This window comes from Ursus americanus, chromosome X (genome assembly GCF_024610735.1).
Source record: "Ursus americanus isolate L20-20 chromosome X, mUrsAme1.1.p, whole genome shotgun sequence".
Classification (NCBI taxonomy): Eukaryota; Metazoa; Chordata; class Mammalia; order Carnivora; family Ursidae; genus Ursus; species Ursus americanus.
Window position 1 is genome coordinate 36389823 of NC_142164.1, and position 18462 is coordinate 36408284.

At 42.7% G+C, this 18462-nt stretch overlaps 1 protein-coding gene across 7 annotated transcripts in view; it reads right to left on the reverse strand.

Annotated features, from left to right (window-relative positions):
* The window catches only part of PAK3 (p21 (RAC1) activated kinase 3), a 246332-nt gene that overhangs the window by 77939 nt on the left and 149931 nt on the right, over positions 1-18462 (reverse strand). For all 7 annotated transcript variants that reach the window (XM_087860118.1, XM_087860117.1, XM_045801297.2 and 4 more), the window contains one exon: positions 13678-13879. In XM_087860118.1, the coding sequence (XP_087716244.1) occupies positions 13678-13852 (175 nt within the window). In that variant the 5' untranslated portion in view covers positions 13853-13879. The remainder of the gene's footprint in view (positions 1-13677; positions 13880-18462) is intronic.

Consider the following 18462-nt stretch of genomic DNA (forward strand, 5'->3'; position numbering starts at 1 on the left):
CCCCTTTGAATGCCAAGCTGTTGATCTGGATCAGTACTTCTGCACTTGCCTCCAAAAGCCCCTCCTTTGAGGTTCCTGCCATTCAATGATCTTGGCCGAGTCCCCTTATCCACTGACAACTCGGGCTCCCAGTCTTCCTTCCTACCCTCAATGCTGCCATCACTCTGTGAGAGGTAACATATAAAGGGACATCTCTTTCACACTCTTTCCTTTTAACTCCTTGACCTCCCTCAATGCTAATGAATTTCAGTTCCCTTCTAGTTCAATCTGCTCCCATGGCCACCACTAACTCAGTGGTTGTCAACCAGGGTGGCTTATCAGAATAATCTGTAGAGTTCTATAAAAGACCCATGTCTAGGGTCCACCCAGAACCTACTACAGCAGGATTTCTGGGGTGGGGGGAGACCTGGACAAATGATTTTCTAAGCTCCACAGATGACGCGCAGAGTGGAGGACCACAGGTACCCCAGAATGACCCTTTCATTGAAATATTAAATCCCATTATCCCAGCCTCCCATCTTGCTGGCTCTTTCTCCAGCCCTTAATCCTATTTTACTTGTTCTTTGATTTCAAAAAAACCTCTAGTCCCTGGATCCCACCATTCTTAGCTAAGTTCCCAGCTTCCTCCTGGCCTAGATTCTTTGTTCCATCATTTAAATTGCTCTTAAGCCATTGCTCTGGAAGCAATGTCACTTTCTGACCTACTCTTACAATTCTCCTACAAAAATCTACTCTGAGAGAATCCAACCACGAAACTTCCACTTCAAGACTGAGTTTGACGAGCTATTGGAGGGGGAGAAAAATCACATAGCTATGCAGATTGGTTCATACTATAGAAGTCAGAGACCCTAGTTGGGTGATCAGTGGTGTTTGACAATATTCTTCTTGACCATTGCCAACTTCCTTTCCCACTTCTCTTACTGAATATTCTGGAATTTTCCCCACTTTCCTCAAACTTCTGCTTCACCCTCTCTTCCTTGACTTTCTGCATATGAAACTCCTTCTCTTCACTGAGAAAAATGGAGGCCATCAGTTTGGAACTCCTTTGACTTGGCTTCCTGTCCCACTCCGATTGCATTTTTCTCCATCAGTAACATCTCATGTCTCACCGGAAACAGTGTCCCCCCTCTGCCTGAGGTTTCTCTCTCTACTGGTGCTCTACATACCAGTCCCTCTCACTTCTCCAGGGCTCTCACACCACCAATTACTGCCTATTTCTTCATGTAGTTTCAATCTCTCCCTCCCTACTGATACTTCCTCTCTGGCTTTCGAGACCTGCTGAGATCTCTTCCGTCCTTAAAAATGAAAACCCTCTGCCACCTCATAGCTTTCTCTTGCTGCTATAGCTCCGCCTTTCCTTCTGGAGCTTAAACTTCTTGAAAAGGCAACCCAGACTTCCTCAACCCTCACTCCTCAAACCAGTGCAACAAGTCCCTGAGGTCTCGAATGAATCTCCTACTTGAAAATGCCCACTTTTCAGTCCTTACAACTGTTGACCTTTCAGTCAAAACTGACATTGCTGACATTGAACTTCACGAAATGAAATCCTTCCCACCTTCTTTCACACAGTCCTTTTCGAGATCTTGTTCCTGAATTTCTGGGTCTTCTCTTGACTCTCTGAACAGTACTTCCCAGGAGTTGTCCTAGGTCCTCATCTCTCCTTACCAACACGCCTTTCCCTTCAGCCACCTCACCTACTTGGATGGTTTCACTTCCCAGCTACATAGTGTAGCTGGTTCCCTGTATGGATGTCCAGCCCTGACCTCTCTGTTCTTCCCTGACCCCGTGGAGTTGCATTCTGAACACCTCCATTTCAATATTTTGAAAAGTAAACGAATTTTCTACTGCCTTCTCCCACGTAAAACGAGTAATGACAACTCCTCCTGTGTCCCCTACCTCACCCTTCTCTTTTCATCATCCTCTTAGTTGCCTAGCTCTGTTGATGCTTCCTCATAAATATTCCCTCTGCATTGTCCTCTTCTGTTCTTCCTGATACTGGCCCTTAGGCCAGGCCACTGTCATTTCTCACCTGCATAACTCCAACAGCTTGATCTCTTTCCATTCCCCCACCCCTCCACACACACGATCCACTCTTCTTCTATGGCTGGAGTGATATTTTGAAACACAAATCTGATAGCGCTCCTCTCCGTCAGTGCTTCCCCAATGCCTTCAAAATCAAATTCAAAGCCCTTAGCATGGCGTATATAAGCCCTTCAGGATCCTGTCCTCAATTACTTCCACAGCTCCTCCTCCCACCCCTCGCCCACTCTCACTCTATGCATTAGCTATTTGGAACTACTTGTAGTTGTATTCATAGAACCCCAACTAATAATGTGTCATGCCTACTTGCCTTCATAATGCTGCTCCTTCTATCTGGAATGCCACCCATCCCTGACATGGCTAGCTCTCTTCCTTCTTTAAGACTCACCTCAGTTCAGTGGTCACTTCCTCCAGGAAGGTTTCCCTAACTTCCCCTCAGTCTTGAATAGCTGCCATCAATTCCTTAAAGGCAGGAACTGGGATTTAGCCACCTCTGTATCCCAACATCTGTCTAACACATTACCCGATTCAATAAATATTTGATGAATAAGCACACAAACAAATGAATGAATGGATGAATGACCTTCATCATGTGAAATGAGACCCAATAATATGGAGACAGGTCATGCCTATGTGCCTTTATGTGTCCATGGGTGAGGAAACTAGGATTCAGGTTCCCTAAAAAGGCTGTGCAGTGGGAGGGTATGTTTTAAAGTACTTGTTACAGTTGAAGATGTTGGTGGCAGCACTGGGGCTTTTTCCTCAACAGCATGGATGACTCTGTACTCGTTCAGGCATACCTCTTGCCAGGTGCCACTCTGCGGACAAAAGCATATATTGGCAACACAGTTGGGCAGGGTTCGAGGTAGAGCAAAGCAACCAATTCTCCCCCACATGGAATCCCTAGATGATGCTATGCTTGCCTTCTGAAAGGGTTTTAGAAAACGGTCACCTGAATCTTCCCTGTTGTAGGAATTCCACTTGTCACCTTCCTCTAAAATTCCTGGAAGTTTTGTTGGGCCTTCTCATTGGATGATGTCATATGGTCACATCCAGAATTACGCCGTAGAGCACTTTCTAGCTCCTTGAGAATAGAGCATGCAGGAGAAGAAAGGGAATGGCAGAGAACAGACATAGGAAAATGCTTTCCTACATACAAGGAGCCTAAAGGCACAAAATAATAATCATTTTTTTAAAAAAAGCAACGGAAAGCATGCAAGATTATGGCATGGGGCATAGGAAAAAAAAAGTGACATTTAAAGCCACATTAATACAGAAAGCTAAAAGCAAAATATGATGTAAAAAGCAGAAATAATTTTTCCAAAGGAAAACACACACACACAGGCTGGCTAGTTCAAAGCAGCAAGCATTTCACAACCGTGGCTCTAAAAGGAACAATTCTGTCTTGCTCCCCTCCCACTTTCCTCTCCTTTGAAAGTGTACACAGCCTTGTGGATCAGTGTAGTGACAGACTGTGCCAGGTGGCTCACTAGGAACTGAAGTAGTATTCAAGACTTGCAGTCTGACTGGGTAAACACACTTAGCTAATCAGAAACAGTGATCGATACTACCAGACCAAAGACAATTAGGTGTTAGGTTGAAAGAACAGAGTATAAATGATGTAACATATGAAAAGGGGACAGAAAGCTGCGGTGGACAGTGAGGGCTCACTGGAGGAGGTAAGACTTGCAAGATGGTCTTCAAATGGCTAGGCAAGAGTCATCACCTCAGGGTCCTGGGATGGAGCCCTGCGTCACATCGGGATCCCTGCTCAGCAGGGAACCTGCTTCTCCCTCTCCTCCGCCCCTGTTCATGCTTTCTCTCACTATATCTCTCTCTCTCAAATTAATAAATAAAATCTTTTAAAAAATCGGCAGGCAGGGCAGGGTAAGGCACCTTAAGTAGAAAAAAAACAGGAAAAGCAAAGCTTGCAAGTAGGAATGTATATAGCATATTGATGAGGAAGTGGGAAGACACACAGGTAAATAGATAGGGTAGAGCCTTGGAAAGCAGGAAGATAAAATTGGAGACAGTAATAAAGAATGTGCTAGAAAAGGTTTCTGAGCAGGTGGATGATACAATAGAGAAGGTACGTTCTGGAAGACAAGCCAGGGAGCTATGTGCTGCTAGCTAGGTACACAAGGCACGGTGGGGGCGGGCTTCAAGATGGTAGCTTACTTCACACAGGCTGAGAAGAAAAATATACAGCAGGGACGGAATGGGGAGAACCTCTGTGTTATGTGTTACTGCATCTGTTGCCTCTAAGATCACCTACTAGGCATTTCCTATAAACTGTGTGTGTGTGATCTCTGCAACTAGATTGCAAGTTACAATCTAGGGGAGAGGACAGGGAACCTTGTCTTCTGTGTACTGTGCCCCACAACACTCAGCACAGAGCTAGGCACATAAAAAGCAGACACAAATCTTTTCTGAGTGAAGTCTACTAGTGAACTATAAACAGTGCTCCAGGGAAGGCAGCCTCTATTCACAGCCAATTCTGGTCTGTCTCATTTTTATACTGAGATAGCTAGTAAACTCAATCTGGGCTTCAAGGCAGCACCCAGCCTAGCTTTATGCAGTGGCTGCTTGTGTGTCTCTGTCCTGCAACATTCCATGAAATCCTTTGAGATAAAAGAGGCCTAATAAAATATTTTGCGAGGAGGCTTGTACTGAAGTTACTGGCGTTGGAGCTCTAACGGGAGGGACCCTCACCCCACAACCCTCAACTTGACACCAGAAACCCTCCTCCCTTCTCCCTTCTCAGGTGTCATCTGTATTCAAATGTTTCATGTTCATGAAGCCACACAGTTTGTGCAGACGTAAAAATCATTTCTGACGGGCAGAGGGGGACCGCTAAGTTAGAGATCTCATACCAGAATGCTATTTCTCATCTCAATATTCCCGGCTTTGCGCTGAGAAAGCCAGGTTAGGAAGATAAGGCAGTGCTTTTAAAGGGCTATCCACCTCCTACAAGCCACAACTTTTATTTTTCCTAATAGATAATCTTTAGTGACTCAGTCGCTCTTTAGTTTGGTGATAGGTGTTTCCTGTGGTTCATTAATTTCTCTCATTCATGAAGAGGCTGCGAGTCAATGCCTCACAATGATCATTTACAGAATGTTGCCTTTGTGGCCTCTAAGAATTAAAATGCCTTAGTGCCTACTTAACTACCAGGAAAGTAAATTAGGTAGTGGAGCTGTTGCTTTTTAAATTCCTCTCCCCCCACCCAAATGCCATTCTGCTCCATCCTCTGATGCCTGGGTCAGAGAGCCCGCTGTGCCGTAATCCCCCGAGGGAAACTTTCTGAAGCCTTAATACTTGGGTAAGAAGACTGATTTCTGCAAAGACGGTTCTCATCTCTGACACTTCTGCTCTGTAAACAGATATTGTTTGGGGGCATAAGATGAGAGGGGATCCGTGAGAATTTCTTATTCATTTCATGAAATGTGCATTTTCCCTTACACAGGGGGGAAAATAATTCTCTAGTTTTCTTCTATTTTGGGGGTAGGGTGTAGAAAGACTATCACTTGGGGGTCTTCAAATTTATTTTTCCCATTGGAAATACTTGAAAGTACGATGTGGTGACTACACTGGAAAGTTAGGCACAAAAATAGATTTTATTCTTGGCACTAAGTATTTAAAGAAATTGACAGTGCAAGGTGGGTAAAAGATTTAAAAAGAGGTTCTACGTCACAGATGTATTTTTGGCTTTAACCTAGCATCTTGGGCAAAATATATACTGATTCCGAGCAGAAAAGGAAATCGGTGTTTATTAAATGAGGAAAAACACCCAAATCTTTAAATACTGGATTATAAATGAATCTGAGAGAAGGTATGAAAGGTGACTGTCGTGTTCTATTTTCCTATGGTTCTTTCATAGTTTAACGGTAAAAGCATGAGTTATTATTTTTGTAATAGAAAAAAAAAGATTTAAAAGCCCCCAGAGTCACATTGGAATCAGGGAGAAGTAATTAACAATTTCCTTTTTTTTTTTCTTCCCCACACAGTGGCTGCTGCTTTTTGCTAGCCAGTCAGACCCTCAGGAGTCACTTGTAAAGACAAAGGTAAGGCCACTGTTGTCATTGCACATTGAGAAAGGGGGTTAGATTCACCTGGGTGTCGCTTGCTTCTATAAAAATACCATTTTTGCATATGCCGCGGGCTAAAACCCTATTTTCAAAACAAGTTAGGTGCCTCCCATTTTATGACAAGCAGTGGGATGTGCAACCTTCGCTGGCCTAGAAGTTGGGGAAGATCCAAAGTCCAGGTCTGCCTTACTTTGTAACCCGGAGTGGGGCAACTTTGTGGAAGTCATTAACTTCTGAGTCCCTACCCTTTTGCCTTCCTCTATAAAATGGGGGCTAATCCTTCCTTCTGCTGTAAGAGATTTGAAGGAGGTAACTGGTATGAAGCCACTTTGAACACCGTAATATCCCTCCAGCAGCCATCCCAAATACATCTCATTAGCAATATACTCAGCAACGGGGTGACTCTGTTTGCTGGAGAACTAATCTGCCACTTTTTTACCCAGCACTTCCCATCCTATGAATGATGTCTTTGAAAATATAACTACTGAGAAAGAGGATTAGACTGGGCTGTTTTACACACTCACTGCTCTTATAATCTTTTATTATGTTAGCAAATCCCTAAGTATATAGTTGGGAAGGCCCAGGGTGGAGGGTTCATTGTCCCGCTTCAGGCAGAACCTGCTAAAGCCATGAGACCCCCTCCCCCAAAGGAGAACCTAGAAAATTTCACCCTTGGTAATTCATAGTATTTAATCAGCATATCTGGAATTTCTTTATGCCTAGTTCATTCCCTCCGGTGAAATAGTAAGCCTGTTTCCTCCTGCCTGGTCTTAGGGGCACTATGGAAAACAATATATACTCTCCATAAATTAGCAGCCTTTAATGTGCAGATAAAAACTCAAAAGTGGCACTTGATTCTGCAAGAGCAGCTCCAAGCCCAATGCGTATGTTGGGTGTTCCATGAGGATGATGGGGGAAAGGAAATGATGGTCCCATGTGAGTCCTTCTAGTGACCGCCACTCACACACAGCCTTCACCTTCAGGGGTATCATCTTCAAAAACATCCAACAACAGTGCTCATTCTGGCAAATCATTAGGACTCTTACCCATCCCCTGCCAGGCAACACACACTGGTTCCACTCTCATTTATACCTGGTTCACACATGCAACAATTTCAATGGAAAATGTTTGAAAACAAAAAAAGATGAGTATGAGGCAATGTCCTAAACTAGATGCTCCTGATCACGTGGATAATGATATAGGGCACAACTTTGAGAGAGGGGGAAAAAAAAGTCCTCATTTGCTTTAAGGAGGAAAGCAACTGCATATCCCTTAGCTCGTGTCCATTTTCTTCTGCTTGCAACACTTTGCTTTCATGTTTGAAACAACTCTCTTCTGCTTTCCCCTCTTCTCATCCATCCCCAGTATGCTTGCTACCCCTTAACCTCCCCCCCATACACTGCTTCCTCTCTCAATTTACATCTCCCTGTTGCTTCTTTCCTTTCATGTATACATCTCCCAATTTGGAATTCCATACTTGTATTGAATTTGACTGTCTGCTCGTTTTAGCGGGCCACCATATTGGTGCCCAATTTCCCTCTTTATTGGCTTTAACGTAGAAACACAGGCCCTAGCAGACAGACGGCATGCCTATCCCACCTTCTTCCCATTTCAACCACAGGGCACTTTTAGGAGTAAAGGAGGCTCTTCCCCTGGGGCACGGCACTGACCTTGGAGGACAAGCAAGATGCCACGTCCTTGAGGCTTCCCAAAGGGCAGGGCAGTGATATCCAAAGAGCACTCCGCTGAGCTGTATGGTTTACATTTGGAGAACCAAGAAGAATGTGAAAAGCATTCAGGATGTAGCAGTCTCTGACATCTGGCTGTCTGATAACGGAACCCTCAATTAATTCTGACTCCCAATCATTGCTGGTGCAATGATAACAACCTTGGGCTACTGCAAGATCTCAAAGGGTCTTCAGCATCACCGAAGAAAGACTGCATACTGTTCAGTCTAGTTATCACACTAAGTATTTTTTATTGTGCATTAATTAGATGAAAGTTAGTAACGTGCATTGACCAGGACAGTTGAGTAACACGACCATATATATTATATAATCGTTGCACAGCAAAGCTTTCCTGTGTAGTGTGTAGAGAAGAGAGCAGACTCTGGGAATCAAAACAACTATATATATATATATATAGTTGTATCATATATATATATATATGATACAAGAACAAATTATATGGCACTTGGAGAACTTTTTCACATATATGAACACCCTCATGCAGAGCCTTGACTTTAAGCCTGTCAAGTACACACACCAAACGAGAATTGAGCCCACAGAACACCCAAATCAAATGTTAGCACGTCTCTATTGTCAAGAATATTTTCTCACCATCATTTCTTTAAAAAAAAAAAAAAACCCAACGTGAAAAAGTTTTCTTTCCCTCTGAGCAGTGATGAAAAAAAAATGTCCCCCTTTCTGAAATTCAGATACGCTTCAAAGCGTACCACCATCTTAAGGGAAAGAGGGAGCCACCGCTGGCTTCTGGAGGCTAGGAGCAAACTCCAGTTTACCAGCATTCCCTGTGGCCCGTTGCAAGGCAGTGTGATGAAGCAGAATACGCATGGGCCTGGGAGTCAGAGAGACCAGGGAGACTCCTGGCTTCCATCGGCTGCTATGTGATTCTAGGCTGTCTACTTAAATGCTTTGAACTTAAATGACCTCATGTGCAAAAAGGGGATAACAGAGAGTAGTTGTGAGGATTAAAAGACTCAATACATGTAAAGTGCCTGGCACAGTTCGGCACCTGGGAACTAGTCAGTAAATGGCAGATGACCTCTTGTTCATCTTGAGTTGATTTCTATCCACCTATCCCCTCATACTCCTCCAGGGAGAGGGGACTTCACTTCGTCCCCTGGCTCACTAGCTCCCAAATCTCTCTGGGAGATCAATATATATATATATATCAATATGTATATTATTCACCCATGTATTTAGTCCCCTCCTTGTTACCAAATGGATATAAGGCGCCTTACAAGAATACACAAAATACAGCATGACGGCATAAATTCAAAGTAGGTAAGAAAAGTAAACGATAAAAAAAAAAAAACAGTAACAAAGACAGAAACATAAAATGGCGCTTGGAAGAAAGCCAACACAAAGTGCATACATACCGTAGGGTCCCATTACGAGCGCTCTGCATGGGCCACACACTGGGCTCCGAGCTCTCTAGCAGCCGAGAAACCTGATCAGTCTCACCCTTCTTGGGGACCATCAAATCAAATCAAATCACTTGTTCAGGATGTCCTTTTCCTGCTCTACATTCTGAAAACTTTTCTATAGTAAAGGATCATCAAATGACGGCAAAAGGTCTCTCCTAATTCACTCTAACGCCAAGATTCAGCTCCTGGAACATTCTTCAACAAAGACAGATCCTCAGTCTGGAAATTACATCCACTGCTTTCTTATTTTATTTCTACCTTGTCTCTTGAAGCTCCATTTGGTCAATGAAATGCAGTGATTAAAGAGACTTCTTAAACGAGCAAACCCCTTTGCTTTCATTTAACTCGAGAGATAGACAATGTGACGTTATTTATAACAAAAGTTTGGAAATGACCCCAAATATCCAACAAAATAATTGGTCAAATAAACCATAATGCCACTATATGGTGAAATAGTACACAACACCAAAAATGGTATTTATGAAAACTTGTTAAAAATATAGGAAAATATTCATGATAAAACTTTTAAGTATATGTTAGGTAAAAAATGAAGATATAAAACTGCATTATTAGGATTTTAACTATGTAAAAAACCGTGTATAAGGATAATATATATATCTCCATATATAATAACACCGCAAAAAAGTCTGGAAAGAAATCCACTAGAATGTTAATATTGTTTCTGACACTTGTGAATGTGGACAACTTTTATCTTTTCTGTTTGTCTTTAGTTTCCATTTTTTTATATACTGATAAACAAGTTCTACATGAAATGAAGGAGGAGGATTAGGAGCAAAACTACCAACCCAGCCGGTTATTTTTAGCTAGTAAAATTATGGGCAATTTTCATTTTCTTTATAGTTTTCTATAATCAAGGTATAAGTTCTGGTTAGAGACAAAGGTACTTCAAAAAAAGAAAGAAAGAAAGAAAGAAACAAGAGTTCTAAAAATCTGATTGTTTGGTTGTTTTGTTTGTAAGGTCCAGAATGATACAAACGTAATACCACCTGACCATTATGTAGCACTTTTTAATTTTAACAGCTAATCCTTAGAACTGCATTTGGTTACCAGAAGATATCTTGTGAGGTAGCCTGGGTATCACTCCCTGCATTTAACAGGTGCTGAAACTCGGTGACCGGCCCAAAGGCATAATAATCAGTGGCAGAGCTGAACTCCAACCCAGGTTCTTCAGAGCCCAAATCCAGTGCTCTTCCCATTCAAGACTGATCGTGCTATAGTCACCAAAAGGCAGAAACACGGAAACAGCGACCCCTCCTTACCTATGAGGGTCAAGTTTCCGAGCAACCCCTAAGGTAGAAGAGTTCAGCTGAAGAAAATATGATTTTAGGAGGTTTCCAAAATAAGGGGGGGGGCAGGGAAGTGAGGTCACATGCAAACTTTTGAAAGCCCTCATGGATAATTTTTTGCACAGTGAAACAAAACAACAGCAGCACATTACATAAAGAGAATAATGAGAGTTTACAAGGCTTAAATTTGCACAAATGATAGGTTCTACAGCGTTTCCATGTAGATCCTAAGATGATTTCCAGAGGTGATGAGGATGTCGCGCTCTTTATGGCAGTGGGACAATGGGGGTGACAATGAAGTGATGAACAGGGGTGAACTATTAGCTCAAATCACGGATCTTCATATTCTCCCAAGTTATCGGAATCCAATCCTGAAATCGGAACAACTTGCTTATGCTTTTCGCCCTATCAAAGCAAGTGGTTTTAAGTGGTAAAACTTCATGACTGGCTCTTCTGAAGATGCTGTTCTCCTCAAGTCTTTCCTGAAGATACTTTAGCACTTCTGTACAGAGTTCACCTTGAACCGTTCAAGCGTTGTCTGAAAGTGGCACACCAAGTGTCTACCGCGAGGACTTAAATGGCAGTACTTGATTTAAGCTCTTCTGAGGCTGCTTTCTTCCTAATGTGGCAATGTAAAAAGACTCTGAGCACCTCTTTATAGAGAGTTCAATGAAATCATTCACACTTGGTCTGAAGGCAGCTTATCAGCTGTCCAGCAATGATATTAAACAGTCCTCCTTGACAACTCAAGTTCTGCGGAAGACACTTTCTCTCCAATGTGATATTTTGAAGGCGTCACGGCACCTCTTTATAGAGTTCTTCTAAACCACGCAAGCTTTGAACAGGTTAACATTTGATGTGTAAATGTATCAATTTGCATTACTTTCTTGGGGGAAGTTTTAATCGTGTTCTAAAGACTCTGCACCTGTTGCTTCTAACTATATTTGTCTCCAGTCCCATAGCTTCCTAATTACCTTCGTCATCACTTATGATAATCACCCCTGGGGTACTGGAAGCTTCCTGACCGTCATCCTCTAGCAGCATCAACAGCTTCAGGTCGAACTTCAGCCAATGAGTGCTCTTGTACCAAATGTTCCTCCTCATCTATAGGTTCTTCCTGATCCAAAGATTCTCGGTCTTCGGAACAGATCACGGAAAGGTATGTCACCATTGCTAGCCAGACTTTTTGTCAGCTTGCATTCCTGACAGGTTCTGTGAAACTATCTAATGCTTCTTTTATTAAGAAGACAACATTAGTGATAGTGTCAGAACCGCATGCATTAGGATCTGCAGACAGAGGAGGATTTGTGAGATTCTGACAACAAAGTTATGCGTTAGTTTGGCCTAAGTCTTCTTGAATGGCTGGATCACACACTGATCTAAGGGCTCAAGGATCTGAAACATGCAACTCGTTATAAAGACAACCTTAACATTAAGGAGGCGTGCCAGCAATTGCAGCTGAGGCTCCAGAAGGCCCCAGAAGACATCGGCAGGACTTTGAATTCAAGATCTTTTTTTTAGTCCTGAACTTCCACGTGAAAGCACTGGTTAAGCCATTCCTTAAGAAGAGGAGTTATCCAGGCTTTTCTGTTTGTGTGCCAATACACCAGAAACTTGGCTTGGCTTTTTTCCCCCCTGGAAAGATGTGGGCATAGTTTTGCATCAAGCAGTAATGGTTTCGCCATGAGGTCACCCCAGGTATTGACACAAAACAGAAACGCCGGCCTCTTTGTTTTTGCTGACCTTGTGTTGGCATCGGTTGGCTCTTGCCCTTCAGGGCAAGAGGGATTATTCAAAGGCTTCCAACGCATGGCAGTCTGAACAGCAGCGAAGATTCCGGCGGGCACATAATCCCCTGCTTCAATCACTTCCTACACTAGTGGCAGACACAACAAAGGAGCTCCAGGGTCTCGTGGTTCTTTCTTCCGCACCACGCTCACCAAAGACTTGGTCTCCCGGGCGTGGCACACCAGAAATTTCTCAAACTATCCTCTGCTCCCGGCAGGCAGGGTTTTTTATCTGGGACCCACTTCGGTGTCTGAAAACACATTTTTTAGCCATCCACGCAAGCGCTTCGCTGTTCTTTTGCTTGTCTTCACATGTAGGGGTTTAACACTTCCATCTTTTCCATCTGGGTCACTGGGGATAAAGCACCTCTTAGGTGACAGAGACGTACCAAGAGGCAATCCTGGTCCTAATAAGAGTTTTGTCTTTCCTTACAGTACAAATCATGGGACTCATTCACACACGTAAGCGACCTGCAAAGTTATCTGTTGTACCTTGAAGGAGCGGATGGCGAATGTCCCTTTTCTAAAGACACTCCCCTTCATTGCCTTTTTGGCAGCTTGCTGTGGTCCTTGTTTCACTCTCTTCCGCCTCAATAGTCACATTTATAGAAGCCATGTTTAAGTTCACGCTAATTAATGCAACCTGCCCCCTATTTACCAGAGATTCCCTAGCCCCTCAGTATCACAAATGGTTTTATGAACAACACATGGATACATGTTAATATATTGTTGTGATGCTCAGTGCAAATGGGGCTGATGGTGGGGAAATGAGAGAGGGAACAAAGGACTCAGAAGGGTCTTCCCACCTCGTGATAAAGCCAGAGAGACAATCACGTGACCACTCGGACCGACTCCCATATACGCAATTCAGTATTTTCACTGTTGTCAGAAAGGTACACAGAAGCAAATCCACCTATACTCCAATTTCCAGTAAGGACAACTTACAGTTAGAAAGGGATTACTGTAAATTCCCCTCTACGCTATCAGAAAGAAAGTCACTATTCATATATTCAAGAGAGTGCCGTTGCTATGACTTCCCTTGGTTGAACACCATGAATTCAATTTTATGTGAAAGGCAAACACGGCTTAAGTGTATTTTCTGTAAACCCGCAGTTAAAGTCAATCGCACATTATCCTCTGACAAAACGCAACCTCTGAAGGTGTAGACGGAAAGGTCAGGCAGGCCCCACACAGCCAGTGCTGCAGAAACGACTACCCAAGAAAGAAAGTGACAATGAAAGAAAAAAAACTAGCCCCTTTTCAATGCCCGGCCACTGATACTTTACTTTTATCCCCTCCTCCTGGGAAGATAGAGCGAAGCCTGGCTTTCTTATTCTTCTCTTCAGGGGCCATGGGAAGTGGTTTGGAGCTGTGGTTGAGTGCCGAAGAATCTCGGTTGTTACTGTTCATTCTCAGCGGGGGAGCCGGGGGTTTCTCTTCGTTATCCAGACTGTCAGACATTTTCAGTGACAACTGATTGCACAGCTCCTACAGAACAGGAGGAGAAAACAGGAATTGAGAAAGAAGCAGCCTTAAAAAAAACCAATCCGGTAAAATGGGGATTCTGCCGTCTTAGACACAAAAGCGTTGGTCTCACGTGTCTCAGGTTTTGTGATGACCGTTTGGGGAGGTTTCTTTTCTAGAGGGGAGGGAGCTGCCTCCCTAAAGACCAGCAACGCCATTTCCCAAAGAGGAAAATGAAGGCAATAATTAATGGCTTTTTAATGTGTAGACACAAACACATAAAGTCCCTTCTATTTTCTTCTGTCTGCTCACAGTCTTCTAATGAACAATTTACAACCTTCTTTAAAAACTCTACCCTGATTTTGGCGATGTTTGGGAAGCACAACCTCCTCAAAGTCTGGGGTTGACACAGGTTTGGCTGTTGATTTTTAATGGTGCCAAACAAGGATTTGTTAGCTGCTTCGACACTGGGATGCCGCTGGCATTGGATTCTTACCTGTGTGTACCTGATGTAAAAAACATACTCTACGGTTTTATGAGAAAGAACTGGGGCACAATCTAGTAAGCCTGACAGTGTCAGCAGACTTCGGGTGTAGTGACAGGGAAACAAGGCCCCATCTTCAGGTAGCGGGTAAAAGTGAAAGCCGAGCCAGATGTCACCATGAACAAAGAGGAGCTAGCTTCAAGGAGAGGACCAGTTCCTGAGGAGACATCATAACCTACCTCCTTGTCATGTTTTATGTCCTGAAACGGGGAGCAAGGGAGTTGGCCTGGGTAACAGGGTTGAAAGAATCAGTCAGGGTTTTAGCGACTTACCTGCTCTTAATTTCATTACTCGTTAATATCTTGTGCTTAGGGCTGAATACGTTCAGGTTTCATCCCACTGGAAGGTAAAGTGACCTGGAAAAGCATGGACTCCCCAAGGAAATGTTCCTGCTTTCAACTGTTTTCCTATTCTAATTCAAGTCCCTCCGCTAGGACCCCAATGGAGTCTTGCCATCTCAAGTCACGTCTTAAGAGTATCTTCCAAGTGATCTCCAGTTTGACACAAGGCAAATCAAATCCCAGTGCAACAGAATCTCTGTAAATTCATCAAGTATTAACTGGCGCTGATTTAGGACCATAAGAGCTCTCCAAAAACAACTTAGCAGATCACTTTATTCCAACAACATTTACTATAAACAGACTTAAGTACAGCAACAACCAGGGTCTCCTCATTACCTGCCGTAATGGGAAATAATCTGTCATAATGATTTTTATCCCTTTAGGGGTTACAATGTATTTTTTATTCACAGTAATGAACTCTTAAGTCATGGGATGCGGAAGATTTTTAAAATTTTACTATGTCCTAAATTTTCTCCAATTTAAGTATTCAAGAGTACCAATTAATAGTTTCTCCATCTGCACAGATGACCGCCAACTAACGATGACCGGCTTGATCTTAATCTGGGCAAGAGATCTCTTTTCCTTTCCTTTGCCGAAGTGTCTGTCACGTCTTGCATTATCTTAACGAATTGAAGACCCATTCGGTAGTTTTTTTTCAGTAATCATGCTAGGGGAAACACTCAGTAATAAAAGTTTGGTTACCAACGACAACTTGATTAACCTTACATTTTCGTATATAGGTGAAACCATAGCACCAGATAAAGTGAAAAAACGATAGAGTTATACTCACAGATACCACTGGTACTAGTAAATATTTTGACTAATATATGAAACTACTGCTAATGGGTCTGCATTCCCTTTTACATTTTATTTTTTTATTTTTATTTGTTTATTTTTTAAAGATTTTATTTATTTATTGGACAGAGAAAGACACAGCGAGAGAGGGAACACCAGCAGGGGGAGTGGGAAAGGGAGAAGCAGGCTTCCCGCTGAGCTGGGAGCCCGATGCTGGGCTTGATCCTGGCACCCTGGGATCATGACCTGAGCTGAAGGCAGACGCTTAACGACTGAGCCACCCAGGCGCCCCTCTGTTTTACATTTTAAATTTGGTCCTTCTAAATTCACTGCTTCTCCAAAAGAAAAGTGAGTTTAACACTGACTTCACCAGCAGCATTATTCTGTAGTGAAATAGTTCATGGTTTTCATTTAGTCACTGAGAAGAATTTGCCACCAGGAGAAAGCACTGTTTTTTTTGTGTGTGTTTTTTCATTTGTTTTACTTTGGGTGGTTTAAAAATAATGCCTGACTATGGGGTGATTATTACATAAAGCTCAGATACACAAAACATAGCTTGGTAAAAATAATGAAATTTGAAAGCCATTGCAAAAACAAACAAACAAACAAACAAACACTTGAGGATTTAAATAGAAACACCTAGAAGACAGGTTTCTGAAAAATATATCTCACAGAGAGAGCTGGATGAAACATATTTTCTGATGACATATTACATAACTTAAGATGACGAAAGTCAAAGAAACAGGCATGGCCTCTTTAATATGATATACGAAGCTGACCTTACGTAATAAGGCAAGCAAGAGTCTGGGCCAGTCAGGGTTCTAGTACACCTACGTAATTCAAAATACTAGGCTCCTTTGTTCTTGATAATTAGGTGTGGCTAATGGAGTGGTGTTTTTTTGTTCCTAATTACTCCCTCTCTGGCTAGAGACACAACAGGTAGATGTCTTGCTTCTTTTCCAGCTGCCTGATTATTCTGACCTTATTTGACCAGGTATGTTTTGGCTGGGAAAAAAAGGGGTACTTGGGACAGAAAACCCCAACTATATTCACCTATGTTGCACTCAGAATCCCTGACCAAAATTTCAGCACCACATGCTTGCCGTGATCCATAACACAGGCATTTGTGAAGGACCCAGCTTATACGGCACACCTTTCTACTGCCCAGCAAACTGGAATTGTTTTAACTCTATTCAACTCATCCGGGGACTGTAAGAGGAACTGGAATACACCTTTCACAGAGATGGAAAAGAAACCGAGGAATCCTCGTCTAGTTCCACACTAAAAGTGTGAAGCATGAAGCAAATCATCATTTGGTTTTACCTAGACATTTCAGATTTGATTTTGCTTGAGTTGTCCTGATATTACTCCAGTTCTTTATTATCCTTTATCAGGCACAACCAATCTTCATCTCCTAATTATTCCAGAGAATTCTGATTTGGTGACAAAAGAATAGTGCAGGAGGCTCTTGTTATCTTTAACTCACCTTCAAAGCAAGTGCTTCAAAGCATGCTTTCAGAAGACCGATGGAAAAAGGGTATGGGCTGGTAAGGAAGCTCGGCTCTTAATATGTTTGTTTCTCAAGTGGGAAGTGTCTCCGATTATTCCAGAAACGTAGAACGGGGGATTCTATTATGTTATGTTTGTAAACAATGCCAATTTACTAAACCAGGTCCCTCCCCTGAGATAGCTTTCTACAAAGGATACTATTAATGGATTGCTGGTTCAATCTGCCTATGATGTCATTATTTCCAAGATCTTGAAAGAGACTATTTTGTTTGGGGCGGCTGTAGGCTCTATTTCAAGAATTGTACAAAAGCGCCATTATTCTCTAGGAACCCAATCAAAAAACTGTTTATCTTTAAAGTTTAACTGTTGTGGTTCACTTCTGCAACAGAACAGAAACTGGCGAGTGAGTGGCACACTGGATCTAGCCCCAGCCCATTCATTTCACTTTTAGAACTTGGCCCTTAGCATCATGGAGAAATAGCTAACTTTAATGGACAACCAGCAACAGTTTATATCTGCTCACAATTTGATTTACTATTTGGCTATTAGGTTTTTCAGAGAGAATTCAAGTGGCTCCTGTAGATGGTATATATTTTTGATCCAGCCCTTGGGACTTAATGTGGCTTACCGATGCTCTGTAATTATAATTGAAAGTCATTGGCAATAAGAAATGAGCCTCTTGTTTCAGGATAGCCAAGGAGCCTGGACACCCCTTTTTCAGAGTACTAGGAATGATTACTTTCTCTTCCCCTTCCTCCTTAGCTTTTTTTCTCTCTCTACTCCACAGTCCACTCCTACCCCACCCCCAAGTGTGAGGGCAGGCATGTGCACACAGGCATGCGTGCGCACGCGCGCACACACACACACACACACACACACAGACACACACACCATATAGCCTTTCACTGACTTGCGTTCTATTTTTTTTTTTTAAGATTTTATTTATTTGAGAGAGAGACGTGGAGAGAGAGAGAGCAAGCAGGAGCATGGGGAAGGTCAGAGGGTGAGGGAGCAGCAGACTCCCCACTGAGCAGGGAGCCTGATGTGGGGCTTGATCCCAGGACCCCGGGGTCATAACCAGAGCCGAAGGCAGACACTTAACCGACTAAGCAACCCAGGCGCCCCGACTTATGTTTTAACACAAAGATTTGGTGCAAAGCGTTTTACAGGAAAACTTTAATCAAGCTCTATGGCAACTTTAGATGAAATAATTAGGCATTACAAACAACCATCATTAATCTCTCATTCCTCAAAAATGCATTCTTTTAATCAACACAGTGTCACACCAGACACTCAGTGAATGCTCAGGAGATTAAAAGAGAAAGCCACCAACTCGCATGTTGCAGGAGTCAAGAGGAAAGACAGATGATCAATTGTACTAGAGCTAGTGTGGCCAAAACTCATACTACAGCATCAGG